At 35.9% G+C, this 15,443-nt stretch overlaps 2 protein-coding genes across 2 annotated transcripts; both read left to right on the top strand.

Annotated features, from left to right (window-relative positions):
* Window positions 1-5,047: 5,047 nt before the first annotated feature.
* On the top strand, window positions 5,048-6,947 carry LOC111919379 (probable polyol transporter 6). The gene is made up of 2 exons (XM_023914969.3): window positions 5,048-5,184; window positions 5,354-6,947. The coding sequence occupies exons 1-2, from the start codon at window positions 5,088-5,090 to the stop codon at window positions 6,760-6,762; spliced, it is 1,506 nt and encodes a 501-aa protein (XP_023770737.1). The 5' UTR covers window positions 5,048-5,087; the 3' UTR covers window positions 6,763-6,947.
* A 122-nt stretch (window positions 6,948-7,069) lies between these two features.
* Window positions 7,070-9,908, top strand: LOC111919374 (uncharacterized). Its single transcript, XM_023914962.3, has 3 exons — window positions 7,070-7,714; window positions 7,830-8,168; window positions 9,000-9,908. The coding sequence occupies exons 1-3, from the start codon at window positions 7,430-7,432 to the stop codon at window positions 9,489-9,491; spliced, it is 1,116 nt and encodes a 371-aa protein (XP_023770730.1). The 5' UTR covers window positions 7,070-7,429; the 3' UTR covers window positions 9,492-9,908.
* Window positions 9,909-15,443: the final 5,535 nt, after the last annotated feature.

The raw sequence follows: 15,443 nt of genomic DNA, 5'->3' as shown, positions 1-15,443 counted from the left end.
TCAAAAACCACTAATTATTACAAACTGTTTTCAAAATAGTTTCATGTCAGAGTATCCCAGAAATCAAATCATAAAAACATAAGGAGGTGCACAATCACACCTTCGCCTTCCCGTGATCATCTGAAATACCTGAAATAAAATCAACAACTGTAAGCCTGAAGCTTAGTGAGTTCCCCCAAAATACCCACACAACTATTAACACAAATACAATAACAACATACTATGGGCCCAATCAACCATCGGGTTGGAATGCCCCAGGCCGACAACCATCGGGTTGGAATGCCTCGGTCTGTTGGCTCTCGCACAAAGCATAAAAGCCTCAACCACCAATCAATCATGTGCACATATATCGGATAATCACATAACAGTCTACAGACAGTTAAACTGATCTACAGATCACTAAGCATAGCAACATCCTATCTACCAGGATATCGATCTAACAGATCATAACCACATAGAACATCCTATCTACTAGAATACCGATCTAATAGATCATAGCAATAACAAAACAAGATAACAATCCAAAGGGTCGGCCTTGGTGCCTTAGACCCTTGAGTATAGTGAGGAAAACTCACCTCACAAGTAGCGTTGGATGATAATGTCAAACTCCCAAACATATCTCCAAACTCAGACACCTACAAGTAGCATAGGACTAATTCTATAAAACCCAAATTACTAAAATACCCCTGAAGTCAAACTTAGTCAACCTTGGTCAAAGTCAATAGGCAACAGTCAAGGTCAACAGTCCTTGTTGACCCAACTCGTCGAGTGCATCTAGCAACTCGTCGAGTTACTTCAGAACACAGAGGCCGAAAACTTGAGTCAACTCGCTGAGTTTCCAAACAACTCGTCAAGTCCATGTAGTTTCCAGAGGGTTTAGAAAAACCCTAACCAACTCGTCAAGTTAACTATACAACTCGTTGAGTTCATGCTGAATCTAGAAAGCAGTAAACCGTTATTCAACTAGTCGAGTTGACTGTGCAACTCGTCAAGTTCCTTCATTCAGTTTCTCATTCAGATGCTTTTAAGCGAAACCGAAGCTCAAAACTATAGATGTAGCCTCCTAGGGTGTAGTTACCACGTAAAGTTGCTAACTTTACGTGCATGCAAGGCTTCAAGAAGCTAAAACACTTAAAACTAGCCTTAGGAAGAGGTTTTGGACATGGAGGAGGGTCAAAGATTCATAAAGCTTGAGGCTTTATGTCCATAAGGGCCTAGAGGAGTCCAGATCTGAAACCGTGCCCTTGTGACAAGCTCAAATCCGAAAGTGACTCCATTTTGCACTAGAAATGACCATTTTCTTTCACAAGGGAAGATCTAAACAATGAGAAGTCAAGGTAATGACTTTTTACCTTCAAATGAAAGCCAAAACGATGTAGATGTTGGATCTACAAGCTCCTTCTCGTTCTAAGCTTCTTAATCTTCAAGTTTCTTCAACAAATGTACCAAAAACATACTTTTAGCCTCACACACACACACTCAAAATAGGGGTTAGATCAATTAGAGTTTGCTTATGGACATCAAAAGGTGGTAAGGAGGCTGGAAGGAGGACTTAAGGTCCTTTAAATAGGGTGCAAACCCTAAAAATTAGAGTTTCCATGCACAACCTCTACTCGTTGAGTTGGAGTTCTCCAACTCGTTAAGTAGGTTCCATAAACCACACGGCATGATCCGTCTCTACACAACGAGTTGGGACAGCCAACTCGTCGAGTAGGTCTAAAATATGAATATATAAAGCTTTAAATTTTATACCTGGGAGTCGGGATGTTACATTCCTTATGTATTGTATTGATGTAATTCTTATTTGCTTGTTATGGTTTGTATGATGCTTAATGGTAACACCCAATGTTTTAATCATAAATGTCTTTGTGAGACCGGTTTCTTGTTAAATGTGGGTTAATACTCATAATGATTTTGTTTAAACCATAACATTTTAAACTTTGAAAAAGTTTGAAAATTTGTGTGTGTTACAATGACACCAAGTGTCCTATGTTGCACAAGTATAACAAGGAGTTAACCTAGTTAACTAGCATGCACGTACTCTAACAATACCTTTATTCTATCATGCAAAAGGTTATATAATGGGACACGTAGCATAGTGAGAGACTCACCTGAACTGAATAACTGGAAAAGTACAATAACACTCTCACACCTTGCACTACTCAATCCAGGATACCGACTAACATCAAAGAGATAAATCCTAAACTAACAATCCAAAACCTCCAAGTCCGGCCCCAAGTCAAATTTGTCAAAAGTCAATGGTCAACGGTCAACAAGAGTCAACGGTCAACCAAGTCAATAGTCACTATGATGTGGAGACCTCTTTGCCACATCATGGGCATGTTCAAACAAGATAGTCGACATGTAAGACATTTCCACGTCGTGGGAATGCCAGGACAATACAGTCGCGATTCTAAACTTCACCACATCGTGGTCATTCCTTGGCCACGTCGTGGTCACTGCCATTTTTCCTCAAATCTTCATTAAGAGTTTAATCCTTACAAGTCAAGGCTTAAAACTTCGGATCTAATCCTTATCAATGAATTAATGGATAAAGTTTCCAACTTTATCCATTTGGACTTCACTCCAAGGCAAGATCTCCGCCCCTAAGTCCATTAAGTCCTTAATATGACCAAAACTTGCACATGGGACCAAGAACTCTCAAATTAAGACATTTTTCGTTACTTAACAGAAGTTCATGACCATAAGAATGTCATATTAAGCTTTGGAGTTCCTTAAACTCCAAGAGCATCCAAGAATGGGACCAAAGCCAACCAATAATGACCAACACATGAATCTCAAAAGAACAAGGTCATAGTACAAGCGTTTTACCTCCAAAGGTCCAGAAACTTGAAGAAGATGATGGATCTAGTCTTGCTATATGCTCCCTCGCACCAAGAAGGAGTTTCTTTCTTCACAAGCTTCACTAAATCAAGAACACCCACAACTTCAAGCAACCAAGCTCTTAATTATCCATGGAGGCTAGGGTTTGGTGCAGGCTGAAGGAGATGCCCTAAACCAAGAGTTAGAGCATTTAAATATGGGGAAAATCCTAAAAATTATAGGCTTGGGCTGCAACTGCTGCCACGTCGTGGTGATCATTAAAATGTGCGTTCCTCAGATGTCATGCCACGTAGTGGCATTCCTTGCACCACGCCGTGGCATATGGTTTTCAAGTCTTTGACTTTTTTCGATTACCAACTGATCCATTTTGAAAAACGAGTGTTACAGTTTTATTCTATTTTTTAAGAATCAATTCCTTAGCAAATCTTGAACAAAACATGGATATATGAAAGAAATGGATTCTAATTCCTAATTCTCAAGGATTTTAATGAACCAAATGTCACCTAAGTTACCGTGCAAATGTTTTTAAAAACTTGATGAAAAGACATGGAGAAAATCACTAAAGTACATCCAAACCATTAATTCTTCAAATCTATTATATTTTTAAATAAAAAATAATAACTTTTTTTAATATCATACTCCTTCCGTCCCAAATTATAGTCTATTTTTGACTTTTGAAATCTTTTTTCTTCAACTTTGACATTAAATATTTTTATTTGTGTAATATATTAGTTGATAAAAGTTATAACAATGAAAAAATATCTAAAATAAAATACATTCATATATATTAAGTATTATCTATCAAAAACAAAAATATTTAAGGTCAAAGTTAAAGAAAAAAGACTTCAAAAATAAAGTGTTTGTATCCGAATCCGAGAAGGCTTGATATCCCATTTACAACTTTCCGAATATCCTAAACTTCATATAATTTTACATCAGATTCTCAAATACAGATATTTTTATTTGAGATATTTTTAACACTCTGCCAATTACCCAACAGTTTCGACATTTATTCTAAATTTAGTTTTTTATTTCACTCTTGTGATATCACGATATTAAATATTTCGTCCCTTTGACATTGCTACTGCCTACCAATGATGGTCCACGCGGCCCATTGCCCTATCTGCCTATTTCCCTCGAACACAGGTGTGAACCGTTGACCCGTTTACTATGAGTTGTATATCGGCTTACTGCATTTCCACTTTCTAATTTCGGAACACAATTTGGATTTCTTTTTATTCCTCTTTTAAAAGAAAAATAAATGTGTCATATTACAAATACTTTGATTCAACTAAGTTATGGCCTATGGGTTCATGTAAGTGGTCTTTTAGTAATTTATTAGATGAGGTTCTTGAAAAAAGCAAGATAAGCTTAAATCGGTCAATGGTTTTTATAAGAACAAATTATAGTTATTATTCTCTCTTATCACCAAATAAATATAAAATATGTAGCTAATATAAATAAATTAATAAATTAATTAATATTAGTATATTTCTTTTGAGAGTGAAAGAAATACATTAAAATATATCTTCCATATTGTCATTATTCAGTTAAAAAAATAAAACATGTTAATCTCATAATTAAAAAACACAATACGTTCTAAAATATACGTTAAAATTACATAGATAGTTTATTTTACTTTTTACTTATAAACCACATAATTACAAGTATTAATCATATTTAATAATATACCCCAAAACCACTGATAACAAATATATCTATTTGAAGCTTATAAAATAAAATTTTCTCTACTGATAAAATAAAATCATATTAATATTATCCCCAAAAACTACAACTAACAAAAATTATATATATATATATATATATATATATATATATATATATATATATATATATATATATATATATATATATATATATATATATATATATATATATATATATGGGTTAGGTTCAATGGAAAGTGAACAATTAGGGCAACATATGCTGGAACCAATGATCAAGTGACACGTGTCCATTTCTTTATTCATAAGCAATCTACTATGGAAGTTATTTATGTAGTTATTCCAAAATGATGTGTTGTCATGCTTTCATTGGTTTCAACATGTGTTGCCCTAATTGTTTATTTTCCATATAACCCTTCCTATATATATATATATATATATATATATATATATATATATATATATATATATATATATATATATATATATATATATATATATATATATATATATATAGTGGGTGGGCGTGAGAGATAAGAAAAGAGTGAAGCTTGAAACATGGGGGAAGGAAAAGGAAAAGAGGATGAAAAAATTAACACTTATTCTTGTGCTTGTGCCATTGTTGCTTCTATGATCTCCATCATCTTTGGTTATGGTACTCTCGATCTCTTTTCAAAATATGTGTGTATGTACTTATTAAATTAAATATTCGTATGTATGTACTTATCTTTGTATTTGTGTTTTTATCATAATATGTACGGCCTATTCTTTTTATATTTGATAATATGCTCGATCTATTAATCTTTTTGTATTCGTTTACGTAGAAACGGGTGTCATGAGTGGAGCGTTGATCTTTATTGAAGAAGACCTTAAAATCAACGACGTACAAATCCAAGTCCTTGCCGGAATCATCAACTTCTGCGCTCTTGTTGGCGCCCTGAGCGCCGGCAGAACTGCCGACTACATAGGCCGCCGGTACACCATATGCTCAGCCGCCATCATCTTCCTATTGGGCTCATTACTAATGGCCTTTGCACCGACCTATGCAGTTCTCTTGACAGGCAGATGTGTCGCCGGAATTGGAGTAGGGTTTGCCCTTGTAATAGCTCCCGTGTACTCAGCCGAGATCTCTGCCGCCAGTTCCCGTGGTATTTTAGCTTCTCTACCGGAACTTGGAATCAGTATAGGAATTTTATCCGGTTATATTTCAAACTACCTTTTGGCAAGTTTACCTTTGAACATCGGTTGGAGAGTAATGTTTGCAATTGCAACTCTCCCTTCTCTAGGGTTAGCTATTGGCATTCTGGGAATGCCAGAGTCCCCAAGATGGCTTGTCATGCAAGGCCGTCTTGGGGACGCTAAACGCGTCTTGTTAAAGGTGTCAAACACCAAAGAAGAAGCACAATCTCGGCTGCAAGACATCAAGCTTGCAGCCGGGATAAATCCTGATTGTACAGACGATTTTGTCAGACTGAAACATAACACGCGTGGTCAAGGCGTATGGAAAGAATTACTTCTAAGACCAACGCCGCCTGTCCGATGGATGTTACTAGCCGCCATTGGGATCCATTTCTTTGAACATGCAACCGGGATTGAAGCCGTGGTCTTATATAGCCCACGGATTTTCAAGAAAGCCGGGGTTACAACCAAGAAGAAACTCTTATTAGCAACCATAGGAGTCGGTGTTACGAAATTAATATTTATATTTTCATCCACTTTCTTTATTGATAGATCCGGAAGACGAAAACTTCTACAAATAAGCGTTGGAGGGATGATTGTTGCCTTATTAGGGTTAGGTTTTGCTTTAACCATAGTGCATCAATCTCATGACCAAAAGGTAGTTTGGGCACTTTGGTTAAGTATAGCTACATGTTATCTATATGTAATGTTTTTCTCAATAGGGCTTGCACCAGTTACATGGGTTTATAGTAGTGAGATATTTCCACTAAAGTTAAGGGCGCAAGGGGCAAGTATTGGGGTGGCTGTGAATAGGGCAACCAATGCAACTGTGTCTATGACATTTTTATCCCTCGTAAATGCAATCACAATTGGTGGGGCATTCTTTTTGTTTGCTGGTATGTCTGTTTTGGCTTGGATCTTTTTCTTTTTCTTTTTGCCTGAGACTAAAGGGAGGTCACTTGAAGAGATGGAAGAAGTTTTCACAAGAAGAAAGAAATCAAGAAATGTAGACACGGAGTTGCAGAGTCAAAACAGTGTTGTTCGAGTGCCATAATCGCAAACAAGAAGGGCAAAATAGTAACTTTGATATAGCATTGCTTACGTGTAATATTAATTGGCCTTATCTAGATTTTAGATGAAAGAAAAAAAAAAGTATCATATCAATTATATGTTGAAAGTTGAAATGCGTCACCAACTTGAAATTGCTAATTATAATGTGATTATGACATATATTTAAGAGATTAAGCTGTATAAAACGACAGGGTGTTATTTTTTTATATAAATAGATTATGTTACAAGGCCGGTAATATGCTTATTTCGGATATTTTAAAACATGTATTCAGATATTTAATTTCTTAAAACTTAATATATGATTTGTTATATAGAAAATAATACTAGGAATCGCAAAAGAAAATAAAAAAAGACAAAGTAAAAGCTCGCTAAAAACAAGATTGGATCAATACAATTATATAGGCGTATGGCCACAAATTGGTCCACAAGAAACTCATAGCTAAAATAATGTCCGTACATACCCTACAATTAAGGGTAGCCCTTGCCCTCGGACATATGCCATTTAACTCTCTACACCATAACCTTCTCATTTTCATCACAAACTACCAAAGTCCTACAAGAACATTGAAAATATATCAAGAAAACAAGATTTTTCGGTCTGAATTCGCATAAATTGAAAAACTACAAACGACCCTAATCAGATAATACAAATGAGGGTACTTTGTCCGAATTTTGAAAGGGAAGATGCATTGGAGACGGTTCTTGATGTACCTATACCCGAGGAGATGTTTACAAACATGGGGACCAGTGTAAATCTTCGATGGCAAAACATGTCAACATGGATGAGGGCTCAAACATCCGATAAATGGTTGTCTCCAATAATAGTTAATCGTTATAACGAGCTAACCTTTTTGCTATACATAGTTGGATCTCCTCTTCTTCCCCTTCAGATTCAACTAGACAATCGCACTCGATCCATTCGCAGTTCATCTATTGTAAGCAAACCCTAACACCATCTTACCTAGGGCATACAAAATTTTCTAAGTGGTACTTGTTTATTAATTCTTTATATTGTGAATATAACACATGAAATGTTGCATTTTTTTTAAGGAAGCATCAACGGCGAAATATATTGTGCAACAATACATGGCGGCAATAGGTGGACAACCGGCTTTAAATGCGGTACAAAGTTTATGTGCTATTGGGCAGTTGAAAATTAGCTCGTCAGACTTCCACCAAGGGGATGAAACCGTGAAAGCAGAAAGCAGAGAGCAGACAGGTGCATTTGTGCTTTGGCAAAAGAATCCAAATTTATGGTGTTTGGAGCTACTTGTTGCGGGTTGCAAAGTTATTGCGGGAAGCAATGGCAAGATTTCGTGGCGACAGTCTTCAAATCAACTAAGACCTATATCCAAAGGTCCTCCTCGTCCTCTTCGTCGATTTCTTCAGGTACTTGTCATCAGTATTATTGACGATATGAATACCATTTTTGTAGTAGAAACGATTTTATTATGGCCATAATGGTAGTTTCATTAAAATGATCTTGGAGATTTCTATAATCTTATAAAAATGATTTCAATGCATAGATATCAAGACTAGAACAGGCGTCTGATGAAAGCCAATGCTACAAGGGAAAAGTTTGACAATGTTATATGTACCACTCGATCATTTTGTCTAAATATTGGGATGTAGTGGAAAGAAAACTAAAGTTGGGGCATATATGAAATAACCAACGTCCTAATAAATTTGTGTAATACTTCATTGGGTTCTGAAAATACAAAAATGGTTGATCTTGACCAATTTTTTTAATATTTATTATAAAATAACAATCTATTTTATAAAACAGATTTTGCAAGCAAGATTCCTTTTTTTTCACGTGATGAAGTTTATTTGGTAAAAATACTCATGAACTTTTTATACGTCTTTGGTGACTATTTTGCGATATATTTTGATAACATTGTCATTTTTATAGGATCTCACTTATTTTTGTCATTTTTATTGATTAGCACTTGATCTTAACTTAATGAAACACAACTTAATCTTGTAAGTTATACATAACTTGTAAGTTATAGTATATAACTATTTGTAAGTTATATATAACTTGTAAGTTATATATAACTTGTAAGTTATAGTATATAAACAATACGTCTGTATAAAAAATACGAAAAATAAGTTACATGTTAATATCCAAACTTTTACAAGCTTGCATCTTTTTATCGTTCACCTTAATATATGATCATTTTCTCAAATGTTTTTCTAAAAATCATTGCCCATTTGTAGGGTTTGGACCCAAGGTCCACGGGAGATTTGTTTCTTCAAGCGGTATGCATAGGCGAAAAGGTAATAAACGACGAGGAATGCTTTATATTGAAGATTGACACAAGCCAATCTGATCTCGAGGAACACACAGATTCAAGATACGAGATTATACATCACACAATTTGGGGTTACTTTAGCCAAAGATCGGGCCTTTTAGTGAAATTTGAGGATTCACGTTTGCTTACTGTGAATTATGACAATGGGGATGGTGTTTTTTGGGAAACTAGTACTGAATCAGTGATAGAGGATTACAGATATGTTGAAGGTGTCAACATTGCACATAGTGGGAGAACGTCTGTAACAATTTTTAGATATGGGGAACAGTCATCAAATCATAAGAGACAATTTGAAGAAAAGTGGACGATTGAGGAGGTTCATTTCAATGTTTGGGGATTGACTAAAGATTTCTTTACACCCCCGCCTGAACTCACAAAAGAGGATAAAACAACTTAAGTGCAAATTTGATAAGAAGAGGTGTTGTTTTGTAAATACGGAAAGTAGAAGGGTTATACTTTACTTTTGAAGACAATGTGTGAAGATTGAAGTACAATACATGTGCAAGTTATTGGCATTAAGTTGTTGAAACGACAACAATTTGGTTTTTGAGGAAATTTGGTTTTTGATGGTTCAACTTGGTGGACATTTCTCTTTTGGAAAAAAAAACTTGGTGGACATGTTTGGCAGGGTCATTAAAGTGAACGGCATTTTGATATTTGTGCTTAAAATGAGTAAAATGAGTGCTCATACGAAAAAAAATTTGTTTTTTTACTTAATAAGTTTAGTGGGTTAAGTATTTAATTAGCATTATGAAAAGCTATATATGGTTGTTTATTTGATTTAATAGGTTAATGAATAATTTGGCTTGACGAAGTAAGACACTAACGTTTTACCCATTTGTTCTTTCATTTTTTTTTCCTTCCAACTCATTCTTACTCAAAATTCATGAAAAATGTGAACCTTTAGGAATGTAAGGTTAAAATGGTCATTTAATCTTACCACAATTCATTCGGTATAGAAAAAAAACCACCTTATACATATAACACTTTTTCAAGACATATATCATTACTTAGATTTCATTACACAACTTAATAGATAAAAATAAAAAATAAAAATAAATAAAATAAATAAAAAAAACCTTAGATTTTGTTTGGTACAACGGCGTAATAAAAGAAAAAGATTGAAAGTGCAATGCTTCAATACAAAGAAAGGAAAGTAACATGCTACAATATACAAATCAATAAAAGTATGTTGCTATTTTTTGCAGTTAAAAATTGCAATAATCAAAAAATACGAATGAGGTGCACTTCAGTTACTACTCGATTCAAGTTCAGTTGGTTATATCATCATCACACCCAAATCCAGGCAACGTAATAAGTATTATGGTAAAGTGTGAATCGTTAATTGGGGAGCATGATGATCAAGATTAATGGAATTGACAGACATCGTAGCGATCTAGGTAGTCGTGACTCATAAACAGGGGAGCCACCGACGATGTCGTCTGAGAAGCGGTTGAGGTTCTCGATGGAGAAGTGGAAAGTGTCGGTGCCGGTGAACATTTACCAAAAAACAAGTAGAATTATGACGACGATAGCCGAGAACTGGAATTAGGGTTTCCTTTTTATTTGCGATCAATGTTGGTGCCCGATAAAATGGTTATCGAATTGGAATCATATCTATTTTAGATTGAAATGTTCTGTAGTTGAGTATAAAACATTTAAACTAGTTAGGGTTGTTTAGGTTAAGATTAGAACACATACAAACACCGGTACACAGTAGGCATGGAATTTCTAGAATCGATTCCGAAGACATGCTGCCATAGTGCATATAGATTCTTTTGAGACGATAAAACTTACTTTTGATTTATTTTTATTTTTTGAGATATAAAAGGATGGATACATTATTTAGATTAACAATATTTATGCAATATTTTTTGTTTCAAAATTTTTTTGAAAAAACATTTTGAAATTACTAATTTCATGGATTAAATGTTTAAAATGTGTTATTGACATTGATTATTGTTTGTTTTCCTTTATTAGATGTTACTGTGATATTCGTGGTGGTGTATGTAGACCAATAGAGGATGTAGTTTATTATTAGGATGCCCGGTATGGTCTTTTTACGCCTCACCAAACCACATCAGCATCGTCTTCATCATCATGTCGCCACTGCCTTGGAGGTGTGGTCAACACACGAAGAGAGAAGGGAAAGGAAGAAGATAGATAGTTTCGTGGTTGTTGGGGTTACCGGGCACCGGGCTAGCTTAGCCACTCTGTGAAGGAGGTATTGTTCATGTCGTAGAGGTGTTCCACATCAGCATCATGAGGCTCCCATAGTGACTATACCCACCTGACTTATATGTCGGTAAGGACCAAACTCAATCAAGATTTTAAGTCGAATTAAACCTAAGTTAGGAAATTATAACTAGTGTTAGGGCCAAGATCATTAACCATATTCAGGATCCCAGATCTTTAAGAACTTTCAGGATCCCAAGCGTATCTCAGGACCCTGACCATTATCATTACTATTATTTCCTAACGTTTCTAACATACATATTTCTATTCTTTTTCTCACATGTGCAGAATTAGTCAACATAAGACTCATTCTCAACAGAGAAACGTTTTTACCAGGCAAAAGACCCACAAATACCAAGTCAAGACAACGTGTTCATTTTTATTTGAGAGGATCCCGAAAATATCGGACTTATTGTTACTTAGACTAGACTATAAATACACATGTACTTCGCACACTACACACATATAGGTTCACTCCAATACTTGTACTCGTTTACTTACTTTCATCTCTGCAATTCATATTTCAATCAATACAATTAAACAAGACAGGTAATCGTTATCACCTCCCAAGGTTTTGTGTCGGAGATCCTAGCAAGGATCAAGGGCTTTCCTTGTACATCACTTGTGCAATCTTGTTCTAATTTCGATAATCACTTCACCAACAACACCACAGCCTCTTATTCAATTTGATTAATATCCACTCAGTCGATTTTTGAACAAAACAATTTGGCACCCACTCTAGGGTCGTGATGTTCGTAGTCATCAAATAACATGTCTACACAACTAACCTTCTCTTATTCTTCTGTTCCCTCTATTCCTTTGAAAAACATTCCACATCCTCCAAGCGAACTCCCTGGTCAAAGGTAAACTTCTGATGTACCAAAGAAGAGCACTCCTCTGGTCGGCCCAGGATCCTTGGGATCCCATGATCCTCCTGCCTCGATCTCTAATAATGAACTCTTCTCCATGATGAAGACGTTGATACAGCATGTGGCCCAGCAACATGAAGACAAAAAAAACGTTGCTTAAGGAAGTAGAAAGGATGAGGGCAGAGATCCTCAAACATCAGAAGGCCACACCCTCAATCTTACAACCAAGGATCCTGAATTTCGACAATGCAGGACCCCTAGGGAAACACCCAAAATCGACAGCTCCAACATTCGTTGCTACCCCAACAGGGAGAACGATCACAAACATCCAAACTCCTGTGACCCAGGATCTTGATAAGACCTTCAATACTCCTAATAACAGAAATATCGCTAACTTCTTTAACGGTGTAACTATTAATGCTAACTCTACGAATCTTGTTGCAAGAATAAGTCCAATTATGGCCAAAGAACTCCAACAACTAAGACAGATGATCTCACGCGTACCATGGGTGGTCCAAACTATACCGGAAGCATCTCTCACCAGTCATAGGATCTCAAGATTTATCCCCTTAATAGCAAATTCCAAAGTTCCTAAGCGCTTCCAAACTCCTAGCATGAAGCCTTACGATGGAACCACGGATCCTAAAGAACATATTGCACAATATAGGGAGAGAATGGAGATCATTCCCATCCCACCACACTTAAAAGAAGGTTGTTTGTGCAAAGGATTCGAATCGAATCTTATAGGATTAGCCTTAAAATGGATTATTAACGTTCCTCCTTATTCTATTACCTCTTTCGATCATTTAGTTAATTTTTTCAATAATCAGTTTTCTTGCAGCATGATATTTGAAAGGACCACTAGTGATCTCTATTGGGTAGTCCAGGATCCCAAAGAATCCCTAAGGGAATTTGTAAGCAGGTTTGGTAGGGAAGCTCTAAACATATCAAACATCGACATGTCCACTGTCTTAGATACCTTTAAGATAGGTTTGAAGAAGGATTCTTCATTCTACTAAGACCTTGTAATGACTCCATGCAAACATATAGATGAAGTCGGGGGCCGAGCACTAAGATTTATCAGATTGGAAGAAGACAAAGAAATACAAAGGAGGGCCAACACACCAAGTTCCTATAACAATCCTAACAGGAAGGCTGAATCCACAGCCTAGAGATCCTATAAGTCAAAACCATATTCCAAACCTGATCATCACAGGGTTAATGCCCTCGATGATGAAGGAGAAGAAGAAGAATTTCCTAAAAGTACTGACTATTGCTTCTCTGTGGATTTTTCAGGTCTAATATTCGCCATATAGGATCTTGGTAACAAAGCAAGATGGCTAAGAAAGGGAGAGAAGTCGAACAACTGGAAAGACAAATCCATGTAGTGTGCATATCATGAGGATTTCATTCACAACACTGAGGATTGCATAGCCCTCGGAAAGAAGATTAGCTATATCATAAGCAAGGGATATCTCAAAGATATCCTAGGAAGGAAAAAAGAAAGATCCAAGGAAAAAGAGCAAGACCCTATGAAGATCCCAGAAAAACCAAGATCCCCTTAATCAAATCCCAAGGTAATCAATGTTATTTCCATAGGATCTAACATTTGTGGAACCTCTTATTCTGCAGCTAAAATGCATGCCAAAGTGTCCAAGGCAAAAAAAAAGTAGAAAGACCCTATAAAAACACGTCGATCACAAGCAGCAATGAGATCATCTTTGACGAACAGGATAAAGAAAACAGCTAGGATCCTCACCATAATGGTTTCGTGATTACTCTATATATCACCAATCACTTCATCAGAAGGATCCTGGTAGACGTAGAATCGTTAGTGAACATCATACTTTTAGATGTTCTAACCAAGATGAACATCCCAGAATCCAAAATAATCAAAAGATCCATGATCCTAATAGGATTTAGTGGTGAAACAAAGCACACCATTAGAGAAATCAAGCTACCCATATACATTGAAGGTGTAAATTCCATGCAACGTTTTTGTTTTATTGATGCTTTGTATTCCTATAATATCATATTAGGTAGGCCATGGATCCATGACATGGAAGCAGTCCCGTCAACGTACCACCAGTGCATCAAGATACCTACCCCCATGGGGGACAATGAAGATCGTCGGGGATCAGAAAGAATCTAAAGAATGTTATAAGACCTCGATGAAGTCTTCAACAGTACCATGACAAGCATAGCAATTAAAGTAGGGGGAACGGGGCATTCTAGAAGCAAGCGATCAGGATGTAAAGTAAGTGCCCCTAAACCCCGAGGATCCAGAAGTCAAAGTGCTCATAGGATCCTCAATAGCATAACAAATAAAGCAAGAACTGATAAAATTCTTAAAGGACAGAAACATGACCTTTTCTTGGAAACATGAGGGTATAATAGGTATAGATAAGGAAATTATAACTCATAAACTCAATATAGATCCTTCTTTCAGGCCTATACACGAAAAAAGAAGGAAATTTGCCCCATACACGAAAAAAGAAGGAAATTTGCACCTGAAAGAAACCAAATTATTCAAGAAGAAGTTGAAAAACTTTTCAAAATAGAGATGATTAAAGAAGTCAAGTTCCCAAGATGGCTAGCTAAAGTAGTGGTGGTCCAAAAGAAGAATGAAAAATGGAGAGTGTGTGTGGATTACATGGATCTCAATAATTCCTTAAGGATCCTTTCCCCTTACCACACATAGACTCGATGGTAGATGCCACAACAGGACATGAGCTACTAACATTCATGGAAGCTTTAGCAAGATTCCAAAAAATACAGATGGAGCCATCTGATCAAGAAGATACTGCCTTCATAATCCCTACAAGTATATATTGATAGGTTTTATAGGTTACAAAAAAATATCAGGCGGAAAAACATAACCCTAAGTTCACATGCAACTTATTGGATCTAAGCCTACTCTATTGATTGCAACAAACAATTGAAAATCAAGAACCCTAAGAGTGTTATACTATTTTTGAAATTCATGTAGGATTTTAGGGTTTACATACCTTTTGATTATTGTAGTAAATAATCAATAATTCCTTCTTGACCAAGCTTCAAAAAGCAAGCACCATAAATCCCGTGCCTCTAATTGTTTGTACCCAATCCCTAGCAATATAATACTTTAGAGGAGAAAGGAGAGGGGAAGTAATTTTGGCTTGAAGGCTCTTAGAGAAGGAGTGTCGAAATTATGAATCCCATGAGGGGTTTATATAGGTGAGTAAGGAGTCTAAGATAAGACAGGT

Source organism: Lactuca sativa, chromosome 3 (genome assembly GCF_002870075.4).
Source record: "Lactuca sativa cultivar Salinas chromosome 3, Lsat_Salinas_v11, whole genome shotgun sequence".
In the NCBI taxonomy this organism is placed as follows: domain Eukaryota; kingdom Viridiplantae; phylum Streptophyta; class Magnoliopsida; order Asterales; family Asteraceae; genus Lactuca; species Lactuca sativa.
Note: the sequence above shows the minus strand (reverse complement) of the source record. Positions and strands in the feature narration are given on the sequence as shown.